Source organism: Manihot esculenta, chromosome 1, assembly GCF_001659605.2.
Source record: "Manihot esculenta cultivar AM560-2 chromosome 1, M.esculenta_v8, whole genome shotgun sequence".
In the NCBI taxonomy this organism is placed as follows: Eukaryota; Viridiplantae; Streptophyta; class Magnoliopsida; order Malpighiales; family Euphorbiaceae; genus Manihot; species Manihot esculenta.
This window is the reverse complement of record NC_035161.2, coordinates 26,910,590-26,925,279: the sequence shown is the minus strand read 5'-3', so window position 1 is coordinate 26,925,279 and position 14,690 is coordinate 26,910,590. Positions and strand designations below refer to the sequence as shown.

General features: G+C 36.6%; 2 protein-coding genes across 9 annotated transcripts; one reads left to right on the top strand and one right to left on the bottom strand.

Annotated features, from left to right (window-relative positions):
* Positions 1–1,118: 1,118 nt before the first annotated feature.
* On the top strand, positions 1,119–4,014 carry LOC110609360 (calcium-dependent protein kinase 26). Of its 3 annotated transcripts, none has more exons than XM_043955918.1 (5): positions 1,119–1,274; positions 1,753–2,610; positions 2,685–2,981; positions 3,116–3,517; positions 3,616–4,014. In XM_043955918.1, exons 2-5 carry the CDS (start codon positions 2,022–2,024, stop codon positions 3,876–3,878), a joined length of 1,551 nt encoding a protein of 516 aa, XP_043811853.1. In that variant the 5' UTR covers positions 1,119–1,274; positions 1,753–2,021; the 3' UTR covers positions 3,879–4,014. The 3 variants fall into 3 exon arrangements, with proteins under 3 accessions (XP_043811853.1, XP_043811845.1, XP_021604583.2); XM_043955910.1 differs by having other exon boundaries at positions 3,610–4,014; XM_021748891.2 differs by having other exon boundaries at positions 1,122–1,274; positions 2,005–2,610; positions 3,610–4,014.
* Positions 4,015–4,261: 247 nt separating this feature from the next.
* LOC110617386 (nucleoporin NUP100/NSP100) lies at positions 4,262–14,281 on the bottom strand. Of its 6 annotated transcripts, none has more exons than XM_021760131.2 (9): positions 14,124–14,281; positions 13,282–13,433; positions 12,920–13,007; positions 12,286–12,838; positions 11,599–11,652; positions 10,963–11,060; positions 6,169–6,294; positions 5,673–5,762; positions 4,262–4,647 (listed from the first exon to the last, which is right to left on the bottom strand). In XM_021760131.2, exons 2-9 carry the CDS (start codon positions 13,413–13,415, stop codon positions 4,528–4,530), a joined length of 1,263 nt encoding a protein of 420 aa, XP_021615823.1. In that variant the 5' UTR covers positions 13,416–13,433; positions 14,124–14,281; the 3' UTR covers positions 4,262–4,527. The 6 variants fall into 6 exon arrangements, with proteins under 6 accessions (XP_021615823.1, XP_021615828.1, XP_043811864.1 ...); XM_021760136.2 differs by having other exon boundaries at positions 13,311–13,433; XM_043955929.1 differs by lacking the exon at positions 14,124–14,281 and adding an exon at positions 13,546–13,989 and having other exon boundaries at positions 13,311–13,433.
* Between the last annotated feature and the right edge of the window lie 409 nt (positions 14,282–14,690).

The following is a 14,690-nucleotide window of genomic DNA, read 5'->3' as shown; positions in this document are numbered from 1 at the left end:
ACAGCAAAATCATTCTCTTTTTTTTTTAAATAAAAAATTACCCTCACATTTTAAAAACTATTGTATTTAATTAATTGTGAGTATCTCTTGTATAAACAGTTTAATTCTGTTATGTAACCATTTAACCATTTAAAAACTAATACTTAGTATTGTAAATTAGTAATTGAGAAAGTAAACCATTAACAGCCACTAAAATAATTAATTTTTACTGAAATGGTTAATATTATTAAACAGAATTTTATAGTCAAATTGAAGTAGGCTAATTAATTTTTATTAACTTTTAAAATTATATAAAGTTAATAAATTATTTTTTATAATTATAGATATCACCCAATCCACTAAATTAAACTAAAATTTTATTTACACGACTTATTAAAAAGTAAAAAGAAAAAATATCAAACTATTTTTTTTTAAAGAAAAAAGCATAGAGCATGGTGGAATTTATAAACTTATGTTTGATAAAATCTATGAAATCATATATTATAAACATTAAAAACAAACAAGAAATGGAAATTGAAATGAACATCACAAGGTCAACTCTATGGATATAAATTTTATAAAATGTATAATCCAAGAAAAGCACTCCAAGTACAGCTAAGATCTCCATCACATCCTATTTGCACAACAAACTCTCTCTCCATTTGCTCACCCACAAAAGTTAGACCTAAATAAACCAACCACAGCCACTCATAATGACCCACGTGGAACCATCATGCTTATCTGGACCCACAATCACTAGAAAGGGAGTGTATAGTGACATGATCATGACCATCCATCTAACCAATGGTTTCTCTTGCTGGTCCCACAGTTACCCACTAACCCACATGACAGGTACCCTCCCTTCCACTAAAATATTATTTCATTTGTTAATTTATAATGTTTTTATAAAATAAAATATGCAGGAATTTTCCTGAATAAAAAAGAAAATAATGATGTGTCCACTTGCAGCTCCAGATGTACATCACTGATTGTAATTAACTTATTGCAGATTCCTCGTGTTTATCGCCAAATGTGCTCCTTGGACACGTGTCAAAATTTGGTGCGAAGGTGTACCTTTCTTTTTTGCATATTATTGAGTAATCTTCAAGATTCTGAGAAATATTAGAAGATGGAAACAGGTTCCTCCGGTTACCGGTCACCGGAAAGAGAGAGAGGGGGGGCTTCTTTTTTGAACTAAAATGCAAATGTGAAAACGGAGAGAGCCGATGACTGGTTTTGGACTCCAAAGACTTCTCTTTAACGGACCTCTCTTCTTCAATGGCTTCAATGAACAGGTCAGAGCCTCCACCTTCTCTTCTCTTTCTCTCCCTCGTTCTCTCTCGTTATAAGACTTGTATTCTTTTGGTGCATTGTCTGTTTTGTTTCCTCGTCAAAGGTGGAAACTTTTTTGGTTGTTTTTGTTATATTGTTTGAAGGGTTGGCATTGAATTTTGGTCTTTTGTCAAAGGATCTGCCCTTTTCTTTTATGGGTTTCTTTTTTTTTTTTATTCTCTGCGTGCTTTTCTTTCAAATGTTTTGGGTAAACTTCATGGTGATCAAGTTTTAAGAGCTCAAAAAGTTTCAGCTTTTGGATTTTTCTTGAGGAAATTTAATTGCATAGCTCGAGTTTGAGCTCCCTTTGGGATTGTGCCATGTTGATACAAATTTGAAATATGGGTTATGCTTTTTGTACTGTGACATGTAGCTTACAAGATACGTGTGTACATAATTTTGAACAACTTACTGAAATTTAAATTCTATGTCATGAACAAGGTGATTGATGCACACATTGATGCTTTCAAGAAAATTTTCTTTGGAACTTCTGGGTTTTCTTTATATCTACCGCTTCTCATGACGGGAGATTAACTATGTGATGAAGGAAACTCCTGTTGGGTGTTAATCAGGAGTTTGCTGGATTGATCTCATAATTTTGCTAACCCAGATGCTATAGTGGAATCAATAACAGCTGATGCAATAAAGTTGGAGAAAAGGTGTTGTTCTGATTAATGTTTTTCTCATAATTAGGATTGTGCCTTGGTGGTATGGACATTCCCAATATCCATGACATCAACCATCCTTCTTTCCCATCTTGCAAATGTTACAAAGTATCAAACTTGACCCAGACGATTTTGGACGCTACTGAAATTTCGAATTTAAAAGATCGGTATATGCTTGGAGAGCAATTGGGATGGGGACGATTCGGTGTCATAAGGGCATGCTCTGATAAGATGACTGGTGAGGTTTTGGCTTGCAAATCTATTGCTAAAGATAGATTGGTCACACCTGAAGATGTGCGGAGCGTGAAGCTTGAGATTGAAATAATGACTAGGTTATCTGGGCATCCGAATGTTGTAAATCTCGAAGCAGTATACGAAGAGGATAACTATGTGCATCTGCTGATGGAGTTGTGCGCAGGAGGAGAGCTTTTTCACCGGCTTCAGAAGCATGGGAGGTTCTCAGAACATGATGCTCGGGTTATTTTTAGGCATCTGATGCAAGTGGTTCAGTACTGTCATGAGAATGGTATTGTGCACAGAGATTTGAAGCCAGAGAACATTCTCTTAGCCACCAAGTCTTCATCATCACCAATCAAATTGGCAGACTTTGGTCTTGCAACTTACATAAAGCCAGGTATAGCACATGTTATTATCAATAAGAAATTTCAAAATTTTCCAATTCTAAGCACATAACATTTGCATGTACAGGGCATAATTTGCATGGAACTGTTGGGAGTCCATTTTATATTGCCCCTGAGGTACTGTCTGGAGGATATAACCAGGCTGCTGATGTGTGGAGTGCTGGTGTAATTCTTTACATTCTCCTTAGTGGGATGCCTCCATTCTGGGGAAAGACTAAGTCGCGGATCTTTGATGCAGTTAGGGCTGCAGATCTCCGGTTCCCTTCTGATCCTTGGGATCAAATATCAGCATCTTCAAAGGACTTGATAACTGGAATGCTCTGTGTGGATCCTTCGAAGAGGCTCAATAGTGGTCAAGTTTTAGGTATTCCCAGGCCTGCATGTTTCTATCTTAGCTATAGCCTGTCTCAAATCATGATCTTAGCTATTTACTTGGTTGAATATGAAATCACAAGGCCTGGAAGTTTGTCTTATAATAGGGTTACTGTCTTTTTACAGCTCACTCCTGGATGCAGGATTGTTCAGAGCCAACTCAATCTCACAAGCAGGACACCGTTGAGTTTGAACAGCTCGAAATTGGTGGTGGTTCATTCTCTATCCCATTTATTAACAGGGTTCAGGACTATAGTTTCAGCTATGGATCACCTGTAATTGGAGAATGTCAAGAGCAGCAGTCACCTACATTCACATCATTCTCTTCATTGCTAGTTGACAACAATGCTCCTTGCTCTGCATCAGGAATTTTCTCTTTTAGCAATTGTGATGAATCTAGTGGGACTGAGTTCCCAATCCCATCAATGCTAAGCTTTACCTTCTTCAGTCCAAATTCTGCAGTTGAGCAAAGAGAGGTCGAGTTTGGATTCAACTGCAATGAGTCTGATATGAACTCGAATCACGGAGGTGCGTATATGATGTTCTATCTTTTGTGGTGCTTGACTGTATAGGTATGGAGTGTCTGTTCATAAAACCTCTAATATGAGCTACTGTTGCAGATGCAGATTCCACCTTAGAAAAGCTATTTGTGATGGCAGATGCATCTTCTGTAAAGCGTGGAGTAGGAGAAATAACACAAAGGTCGGAATTTCGACGAGAAGGGGTCACTGGTTCTAGGGTTTCGAGCATCCACAGCAGAAGGAATCACACCATTGGCCTTGGTGAGCTTGATCAACTCAATATCATGGTCACTGATTCCATTATCCGCTGGGCATCATGTACGCGAATCCCAACTGCCCCATCACTTAGATTATCTCTTGTTTGCTAGGGTGTATGTGCGACTTTAACTAGTACACATTATTTGTATAACATTAACAAGATTTGTCTATCTGTGGAGCTGAACTCTGATTATCAGACCTCTTCGGCTTTAATTTATGTGGTGTCATGGAATCAGTTTTTCTTTTCTTTTCTTTTCTTTTTTTTTTTTTTTTTTTTTTTTTTTTTTTTTTTGTTTTGTTGTTGTGGTTAGCGCAAGTAAATATTCAATTTCTAACCTATAGATGCATTCCAGTGTCTATTTATTTCCATTTCAAATTGCAAGACAATTTTGTGTTCTTCATTTAGTACATCAAAATAAAGCAAGTTCCTCTCTAGCCACATCAACTGAATACAATTCCTCACCACCTTCCCATCTTACCCATCACATGCAAATTCACCAAAATTACAAATGAAACTGCTATCCAACATTTAACAAGAAACCACACCATATAGAGTTGCAATTTTAAAATTAAAGAGGAAAGCTTTTTTTCATTCTTTAATCTTCTCTCATGATACAGCTATTTTAAATACAATATTCATGGGGTCCAACTATTGAAAATTGACCCAAGTTATCTTTTTGGCTTCCAAAACAAGTTGGCATAGTTCCTAACAAGCTGATGATCACTGCAAAATTTAAGAATCACGTCATACAATTACTATCATGATGCAGGAGCATATTCTAGTATTGCTGTTGCTAACTTATTTCGATCCTCCTCTGTTTTTGTCCTAATTAAGAAGGTGCGTGCCACAACATTATCACTATTGCCACCATCATCACCCTACAAAAGCCAATTTAAGTTTCAGAATATAGAATGAAGTACTCCAAGAAATACTGTGAGTTAAAAAAATCTACAGAAAGAGCAACTATATCTTGTTATTTTGGATGAGGATTGCGTTTCTCATATACACAAAAATTAATATAATAGATTTTAGCACATGCGTTTACCCTCCATTTAGCATGATTCATTTTATAAGAAAAGAATGTAAATGAATTCTTATAAAATCATGCATGGTTTTATTTATTTTAAAAATAAAAAAATTTATAAATTAAAAAGAAAATAACTTCTTTCATTCCAATTAAGAAAATTGATAGAAAAGAATTGAATTGATTCATTCTTGTGAGATCCTTGATTTCAAACAAGGGGTTCAAGAATTTGCAGTTACAGATTTAGGGGAACAAAGAGCTTAATATGTTCCATTCTAGTGTAAACTGTTAGACCGTAACACAGTTAGTGAAAGGTCCGAAGTTCTCACAACCCTTTAGGATAGAAATGAATCTCATGTTTGAAAAGGAAGAGCTGCTATTAAAGAGTTTTAGCAGTCTGGCAGTCCCTAATCCCAGTGCCCATGCTGACAGTCGTGCATTTATATTCACCACTTTTCCAAAGGAAAAAAAAAAAAAAGATAAACGCATTTTCAAGTATTAATATTTGATCCTACAATAGGCTAGATCAAGGCCAGAATAATATAAATATACTTTGGTTTTGGAGAAACTGCAGAGAGCTGCATATAAAATTGTCTGACAAGACTATTTATGCTAGGGTTAAACATCACATATTAAATCCTGGCCCTCAACTACAACTAGACCACCATTAATCTACACCCTAATCAAACTTCAAACAACATGTAATCACATGACGATTTATTGAACTACATAATCCTTAAGGAGATACAGAAATAAACTGAATATTCGAAACTAATATAATAATGGAGAAGAGGCAAAAGCATCATCTGTAAGCCAAACAAAACCTAGCAAAACACTGTAAATTCACAAAAGTACACATATTCAGCATAACAATGTTACCGCAGTATGAAAGATTGCAACAAGGGAGTTCTTTTGTGTATTTGTCTTGATTCCTGGATATAGCAAAGCATTTAACAACACTCTTCCCCCCTGCCATCAGCAAAACAGGACAGGAAGTATATCAAACATATACAGTTTTAGCAACAATCGGTTTGGAGTAAACTTCATGGTGCATCTATATTAACAAACACAATGCATAATGGTTATGCAATCAATCAGAGAAGGGGATGGGGGAAGAAACTAGTTAATGATTATATCATTAGTAAAATATTTTAGGATCTATCAGCCTAAATAAATAAACAAACAATATTTATATATATATATATATACAAACACAATGCATAATCAATCAGTCAGAGAAGGGGATGGGGGAAGAAACTAGTTAATGATTATATCATTAGTAAAATATTTTAGGATCTATCAGCCTAAATAAATAAACAAACAATATATATATATATATATTTATGATCCAAGATAAGTCCGTAATAGAACATACGTCATTTTGAACAACTATTGTTGGTTTGGATTCTTTTGTACCCTTGCCAACATCCTCTTTGCATTTGATAGAAAGCTGCCCGGTACCTTTGTCTTTCCATGTGTCTCTATCTGCTGGATCACTTGACTGCAGTGGCAGATTCAAAAATATTTATCGGGGTTGTGAGGGAAGTATATAAATATGAGTGGTTATATACATGCATGTGATATCAGTTACTTTGAGGACAAACCCTAAAGTTCAGTGGGGAAAATCTAAAATTTTAATACTATTAAAATAAAATGTCTAAAGAAATGGATGGAGCAAGAGTAGTTTGGGAGGAAAAATAACAATTCAATGGGGCAAACTTAAAATTGTACTGGAAAAATATTATTTAAAGTGAAATATCTAAAGAAATGAGTAATGTTCATGGAGGAAGATTACTTTAGAGGCAAGTTTTTTCGACAGGGTTAAACATCAAACCTAAAGTTTTAGCGGGTCAAATCTAATATATATAGAGAGAGATAAATGCAGACACCTGCACCCACTACCCTCATAGTAGATTGACAACTGCTTGACTGGTCATATCAAGGGCAAAGCCAAATAATTTGCTCATTCAGAAAGCAAGAACAAAAATGACTTCAGAAGCCACAGCACTTGAAAAGGCTACTAACACGAGTTATTCAAGTACTTCCCCACCCCATTGCAGATGCCAAAGCGAATAGCATAGTACCAGCAAGATCCTTGTTATAAGTTATAGAAAGTAAATATGTTAATATAGGAAGTAAATATTGATAGAAGGGTCAATTGCTTAATCTTAGGGATTGTATAATCATAGGCTTGATTTTCCTTCCTATTTAGATACCGTCTCTCATGTATAAATAGGTTGTAATCTCTATTGTGAAATACAACAAATATTATTCTTCTACATCGTATAAGAGTCATTCTCGTAGAGATTTAATTTTTTTTTTCTCTCTAGTCAAGTTTAAATAAAATAAAATAAAATAAATTTTGGAGACTTAGGGCTCTGTACATTTGGGTTACCCATAAAGGGTAACATTTAGATCTCACCATCGCTGGAGTCGCCACATCGTTCCCTTGTCAGATCTGAGGTTTGTTTGCCATTCGAGTTTTATTTATCGGTACTGTTCACGGGTACTGTTCATCGGTACTGTTCACGCCGGGTACTGTTTTCTGATTCTGTGTTTCTTTTGTTGCTATCGTTTTGGGTTGGTTGTCCTTATGGCTAAAGTTAAAACCACCACCATAATTGATGTGATTCCTATGATGACTAAAATCACGAAACACAAATTGAATGGATCTTCCGATCAGAGAATTTTGATATCAGCAGATGAGTATGCACAATTCATCCAATACCAGGCATCTCTAAAATCCTCTAATTCCTCCTCTATCACTACAATTGCCGAGTCAGATAACTCTACTGCATGTCTTGTGTTTTCATCCTCCAAATGGGTTATTGATTCTGGTGCTACCGATCATATGTCAGGTAATTCTACCCTTTTATCCAATCTTGAGTCTCATACATCGCCTTCTTATGTTACTCTTGCTGATAGCACTAAATCTTCTGTCATGGGTTCTGGTCATGTCAACTTAACCCCTTCTCTTTCTGTATCCTCTGTGTTATGTCTCCCTAAGTTCGCATTTAATTTGCTTTCCGTTAGTAAACTCACTCGTGCATTGAATTGTTGTGTCTCATTCTTTTTTGATCACTGTATTTTTTAGGATCTTTCGACGAAGCAGATTATTGGTAGAGGGAGTGAGTCAGAGGTCTTTACGTCTTGGATCAGCAACTACCTCGATCTCCTCGATCTCTGGTATGCTCTACGTGTTTAACACCTTTTGATGTTCATTGTCGTTTGGGGCATCCTTCTCTCTCGGCTTTGAAGAAGTTATATCCACAGTTTCATTCTTTGTCTATTCTAGATTGTGAGTCTTGTCAATTTGCCAAACATCATCGTTTACCTACACTGTCTCGAGTCAATAAACGGGCTTCGTCCCCCTTTGAGTTAGTCCATTCAAATGTTTGGGGTCCTTGTCCTGTTGTGTCTAAGTCTGGCTTTAAGTATTTTATTACTTTTGTTGATGATTTCTTTCATACTACTTGGTTATTTTTAATGAAGAGTCGTTCAGAATTATTTTCTATTTTTTATGCATTTTATGCTGAAATCCAAACCCAATTCAATACTTCCATCCATCTATTGCAAAGTGATAATGCTAAAGAGTATCTCTCTGGGGAATTTCAATCTTATTTGTTGCAAAAAGGAATTTTTCATCAGTCCTCTTGTGTTGCCACTCCTTCACAAAATAGAGTTGCTGAAAGAAAAAATCGGCATCTTCTTGAAGTAGCCAGAGCCCTCTTATTCCAAATGAAGGTACCTAAATGTTTTTGGGCTGATACTGTATCCACTGCTTGTTTTTTGATCAATCGCATGCCTTCCTCCATCCTTCATGGTGATATCCCTTATAACATTTTGTTTTCCACTAAATCTTTGTTTCCTATTGAGCCACGTATCTTTGGTTGTACTTGTTTTGTTCGTGATGTTCGTCCACAGGATACTAAATTGGATCCCAAATCACTCAAATGTGTCTTCCCTGGCTACTCTTGACGTCAGAAAGGGTATCGTTGTTTTTCTCCTGATCTGAATCGGTATCTTGTGTCTGCGGATGTAACATTATTTGAGTCCACTCCGTTTTTTCCACCATCACCTGTTTATAATACCCAGGAGGAGGAAGATGACCTCTTGTTATACACTGTTCGCTCTCTATCTCCTCAGACTACTCCACCTTTCGCTCATGTGCCAGGTCGCCCTCCCATCTTTCATGTGTATTCCAGACGCTTAGAGGACTCTGACTCCGTTCCGCTACCTGCTTCTTCGTCAACTGATCCTGCTCCCACTGATCCTTCACTGTCTGATTTGGATTTGCCCATTGCTCTTCGCAAAGGTAAACGTACTTGCACTTATCCTATTTCATCTTGTGTCTCTTATGATCAATTATCCTCCTCTTCTCGTTGTTTTATCACTGCTTTAGATTCTATTTCAATTCCCAAAACTGTTATTGAGGCTTTGTCCCATCCTGGTTGGCGTGCTGCAATGGAAGAGGAAATGATGGCCTTTGACACTAATGGTACTTGGGAGTTGATGTCCTTGCCCCCAGGAAAGCGGGCTATTGGGTGCAAATGGGTGTTTGCAGTGAAAGTAAACCTTGATGGATCTATTACTCGCCTCAAGACCCGTTTAGTGGCCAAAGGTTATGCACAAACTTATGGAGTTGACTATTCTGATACATTCTCCCCAGTTGCCAAGCTCGCATCTGTCCGATTGTTTATTTCCTTGGCGGCTACTCATGATTGGCCTTTGCATCAATTGGATATTAAAAATGCTTTTCTTCATGGTGATTTTCAGGAGGAGGTTTATATTGAGCAACCACCTGGTTTTGTTGCTTAGGGGGAGTCAGGTAAGGTTTGTAGACTTCGAAAATCCCTTTATGGCTTGAAACAGAGTCCTCAGGCATGGTTTGGCAGGTTTAGTGAGGTGGTCCAATAGTTTGGAATGAAGATGAGTAAGTGTGATCACTCAGTGTTTTATAGAAATTCTGATAGTGCAGTAATTCTGCTTGTAGTATATGTGGATAATATCATCATTACAGGAAGTGACATTGCTGGCATCACATCTCTAAAAGAATTTCTTAAAACACAGTTTCATATAAAGGATTTGGGTTCTTTGAAATATTTCTTGGGAATCGAAGTTATGCGGTGTAAGAAAGGCATCTTCTTATCTCAAAGAAAATATGTTCTTGATTTGTTGGCAGAAACAGAAAAATTGGGTGCTAAGCCTTGTAGTGCCCCAATGACCCCTAACCTTCAACTTACCACAGAAGACATGCAGATCCTGGAAGGTATAGAAGATTAGTTGGCAAGCTGAATTATTTGACGGTGACTCGTCCTGATATTACATATTCAGTGAGTGTGGTAAGTCAATTTATATCCTCTCCTACTGTTGCCCAGTGGGATGCTCTGGGACAGATTCTTTATTACCTTAAAGGAGCCCCAGGGCGAGGCCTATCCTATGGTAACCATAGGCACTCAAATATTGAATGCTTTTCTGATGCTGATTGGGGAGGCTCGAAAGTTGATAGGAGGTCAACTACTGGGTATTGTGTTTTTGTGGGAGGTAACTTGGTCTCATGGAAAAGTAAGAAGCAAAATGTGGTCTCCCGTTCTAGTGCTGAATCTGAATAACGAGCCATGGCACAAGTCGTTTGTGAAATCTTGTGGGTACGTCAACTGTTGGAAGAAATTGGGTTCACAAATTCGGTGCCTACTAAGTTGTGGTGTGATAATCAAGCAGCTATCCACATTGCCTCAAATCCAGTATTTCACGAGAGGACTAAACACATCGAGATTGATTGTCATTTTGTTCGTGAAAAGGTTCAACAAAAGATAATATCAATAGGACATATCCGAACTGGAGAACAATTAGGAGATATTTTCACTAAAGTTCTAAATGAGACTCGAGTTAATTATATATGTAACAAGTTGGGCATGATTAACATTTATGATCCAACTTGAGGGGGAGTGTTATAAGTTATAGAAAGTAAATATGTTAATATAGGAAGTAAATATTGATAGATGGGTCAGTTGCTTAATCTTAGGGATTGTATAATCATAGGCTTGATTTCCTTTCTGTTTAGATACCGTCTCTCATGTATAAATAGGTTGTAATCTCTATTGTGAAATAAAACAAATATTATCCTTCTACAATCCTGAAATTTCCCTAACAAAGCATAGAATGATACCTTGACATACAGCTTGCACTTGACTTCATGGACTACAACAATACCCTTCTCTTCACACTTCTTGACTGATGGGCTGCTGGGTTGCTTTGGTTCATTTTCTGATAAATGGAAAGAAAAAGCTCAAATTCCTCCTCCTCATCATCATCATTATTAATTGTGTTTTTTTTTCTGGTTTCTTAATGTTTTCTTCCTCTCTCTTTTTCGATTGCTCGATGAGGAGAGGGGGCGCAATCTTTGGGGACACATGCAAAAAATATCTCAGAAGCAATTGATGACAGTTCCCTATGCTATTTTGGACACCAAAATTTTGACAAACATGCAAAAAAAGTTGCTTAAATTATTCTCTAAGTGGATGAGTTCTTGGACCAAGAAAGGAAGCTAACATCATGAAAGCACAAATCTAAAAGAAAATCTATTTTAGCCTTTTCTAAGATCTATTTTCAAAAATATTGTCACATGAAACCCCAAACTGCAACAAATAAATGTAAAATTAGTAATTATACCTTATCACATCAGATGATGAAAAGCAAAAGTAAAGAAAAACAGGCTCTATAGGCTGAAGTCCAAATAAAATAAGAAACAGCATTGGAGAATCGTAAATAGCAAAAACTCAATACAAAAATTTCATTGTCTCACCATCATTGACGTCATCCGAAGTGTTATTATTTGTGGAAGCCAAGTTTTGACCCCCTGAGACACAGGATAGGAAAGAACAAAATTAGACTCACCGTCATGTCCACTAATGTAGGTGTAGCATCCTCAGAAATATATATAATGCCATTATTGATCCATGTAATAAAAGTTATTATTCGTGACCTTCTAGCCTTTGTAACCAAGGTTTGATATGCACATCTATACCATCTGCTCAAGATGTGATTACAAGCAGTCAATTAAGCACCCCTCTTAAACTCAATGTTAAAGTATTATTTGTATATAAGATACAAGTGTTAGTGACTCCAACATCACTACCCCATTCTCCCTCCTTTTTGTATATGTTCCTTCACCAGAAACAACTAAGATTTATAATTTACAATAGCCCTATCATGATCATCTGAATATGACAATTTTAGTGAACTTCATAATATCATATGTTGAGAATGCAAAGAACTTTTATAACATATAATGAAAGAGTTTCCATCCACCATCCACTAGATTAAAACTACCTTAACTTAGGTTTTTCCTAAAGCACTGCCCCTACTTCAGTGTCACAAATGTAATTTGCTTATTTTGACAGGCACATGCTATTCCAACTCACCATCATAAAGCCACATATCTTACAAGGCATAACCAACATAAATTCAAGTAAAGCAGCAAAACACCTACCAGCCAAGGTTGGGGTCGAAGTACTGGAAAACAATCCTGCGCTTTGATTGCTGGAAAAAAATCCAGAGATTTGATTACCAGAAGATAGTCCAGACCTCTGACTGTTGGAGAACAATCCAGAACTTTGATTAGTGAAAGAACCCCCAAAGCTCGGACTGGTGGAGAACAATCCAGTGCTTTGATTGGCAGAGGAAAGTGCTGAGTTCTGAGTGTTGGAGAATAATCCAGAACTCTGGCTCTTGGAGAATAATCCAGAGCTTTGACTCTTGGAGAATACATCAGAGTTTTGATTACTGGAGAATGTTGCAGAGGTTTGGCTATTAGAGAATAATCCTCCAGAACTTTGATTGCTAGAGAATACACCAGAGCTCCATGATGCAGTAAAGCTTGTATTTGTACTTGGTAAAATAAATTCAGTTTTCCCTTGAATTAGCTTACTCTTCTTGCCGTTTACTTCAGGCAATATTTTCTTTTCAGCACCAAAAGAATCTGCAGCAGTTCCTCCTTTTACAGCATTTGTTTTGAGCCACTTCACAACATCACTAAACTTCTCCTGCAATAAAAAAAGTAGCTAATGTAAACAAAAAGTAAATGAGTAATATATGTCACCTTTAAATTATAATAAAGAAAGTACCATAATGTTTGAAGCATGAGCGAGGTAGTCTCGAACCCCATTGTCCCAAATTTCATCTGGGTGATTCTTCAGTTGCGCTTGCACCCAACTATTACAAATAGAAGAAAAACAGACATTTAGCAATATCCATAAGATTTTGGACAAATAAACAAGCATATTATTAGTGAGGAACATATAACTTATTATTCTTAGGATCCATTATAGAATTTGAAAATAAACAGGAGCTAATATAATCAGATACATGAAAAAACAAATATATAAACAGAAGACGAAGTCTCCTAGTCAACATTAATCACAAAACAGACGGCATAAAAGATAGACCATGAGAGCAAAGTTGTAGTTATAGTAAAGAAAAAGTAGACCTGGCAAATTGAGTATTGAGAGCTCTCACATGCTGTTGAGAAGACTCAGCCCTGTGCACATCCAGTGGTGGTGTTGCAGCTGACTGCTGTTGAGATGGTTCTGCTCTATGAACATCAAAAAGGGATCCAGCCATTATTCTTTTGTTCTGGAACTGCATACGTAGAATTTCATAATTATCAGCTAGCATAACATGGCTGAACCTCAGAGGCAAAAGCACATAAATATCAGAAGACCACAAGTTCCATGTTTTATGGGCACTATACCGAAATCGGAGGTCTCTACTTCCTAATAACATGAACTGAAGCAAATGCTTGACAATTGTGTTCTTGTCACAATCTTTTGTTTTCATCTCAAGTCTCCATAAAAAATGGAGTCACTTTACCACATTCAGGAAAAGCAAAAGCAAAAGCAAAACGCTAACACCCTACATAGTACTTCTTTGAAGGCTTTCCTCTGCAGAATATCAAAGCAAAGAATTATGTCATAGCATACTAGAACTAAATTTGAGTAGAAGTACCAACAAATTCTCAGCCATATTTAGAAATTGTATCCCATTTACAATCTAAACAAGAAGTTCTACTTCACTATCTTGAATAAAGCTTACAGAGTCCCTAGACCGGCGCCAAACCTCTAGGAGCAACCTAAGTAATCCAAAACCCAGTACCTATGTATGCATTAAACAACACGCACACACACACTGATATTAACTTAATGTATAGCCGTGTTCCCTTCCAATATCACTGCTCCAAAAAAAAAAAAAAAAAGATACAAGATCAATCTGATAGAACAGCAGAACTAAATTAGGGCTTTTTACAGCTGCAAAAAAGAAAAGGAAACTCACAGCCGTGTCGTTGGTTTCCGGCGCCGGGTCGGAGACGATGAAATGTTTTTCTCCTCTGAAAAATATTTCCGTTTTCTTTTGTCGTATGGACGACGGTAAGGATTTGAAAAAGCAGAGGAGAGAGCACCTTATTTATTTATTTTGGCTTTTATTTCAGTCTAATTCGGCATAGTAATTCATTTAATTACAATAGGGATCATTTTTGGCCGTGCGATTAGGTGGGGAACTAACATTCAATTGAAACCGTTGGATTTGTCATCAATTAGAGCTGGGCTCTACTCCACTACCTCTCCGTGAGATACACAGGCACGTGGGGCACCTGCTCAGCGCTATAACGGGGCCCGCCGGGAGTTGGTTGAATTTCTGTTGGTGTTTATTATTTGTATGTACGTCCAATAATAATAATTTAAATGAATCAAATTAGGATATTCCCCACTAATATCTGTTATGAAAATTCTCTTTTATTTTCTAAAGAATACATCAATTCAAGTCCACGTTCATATAAGATAAATTTAATAATTATTAAATTAGATATTCATGAAAGTTATATAAACTTAATTAAAGTGT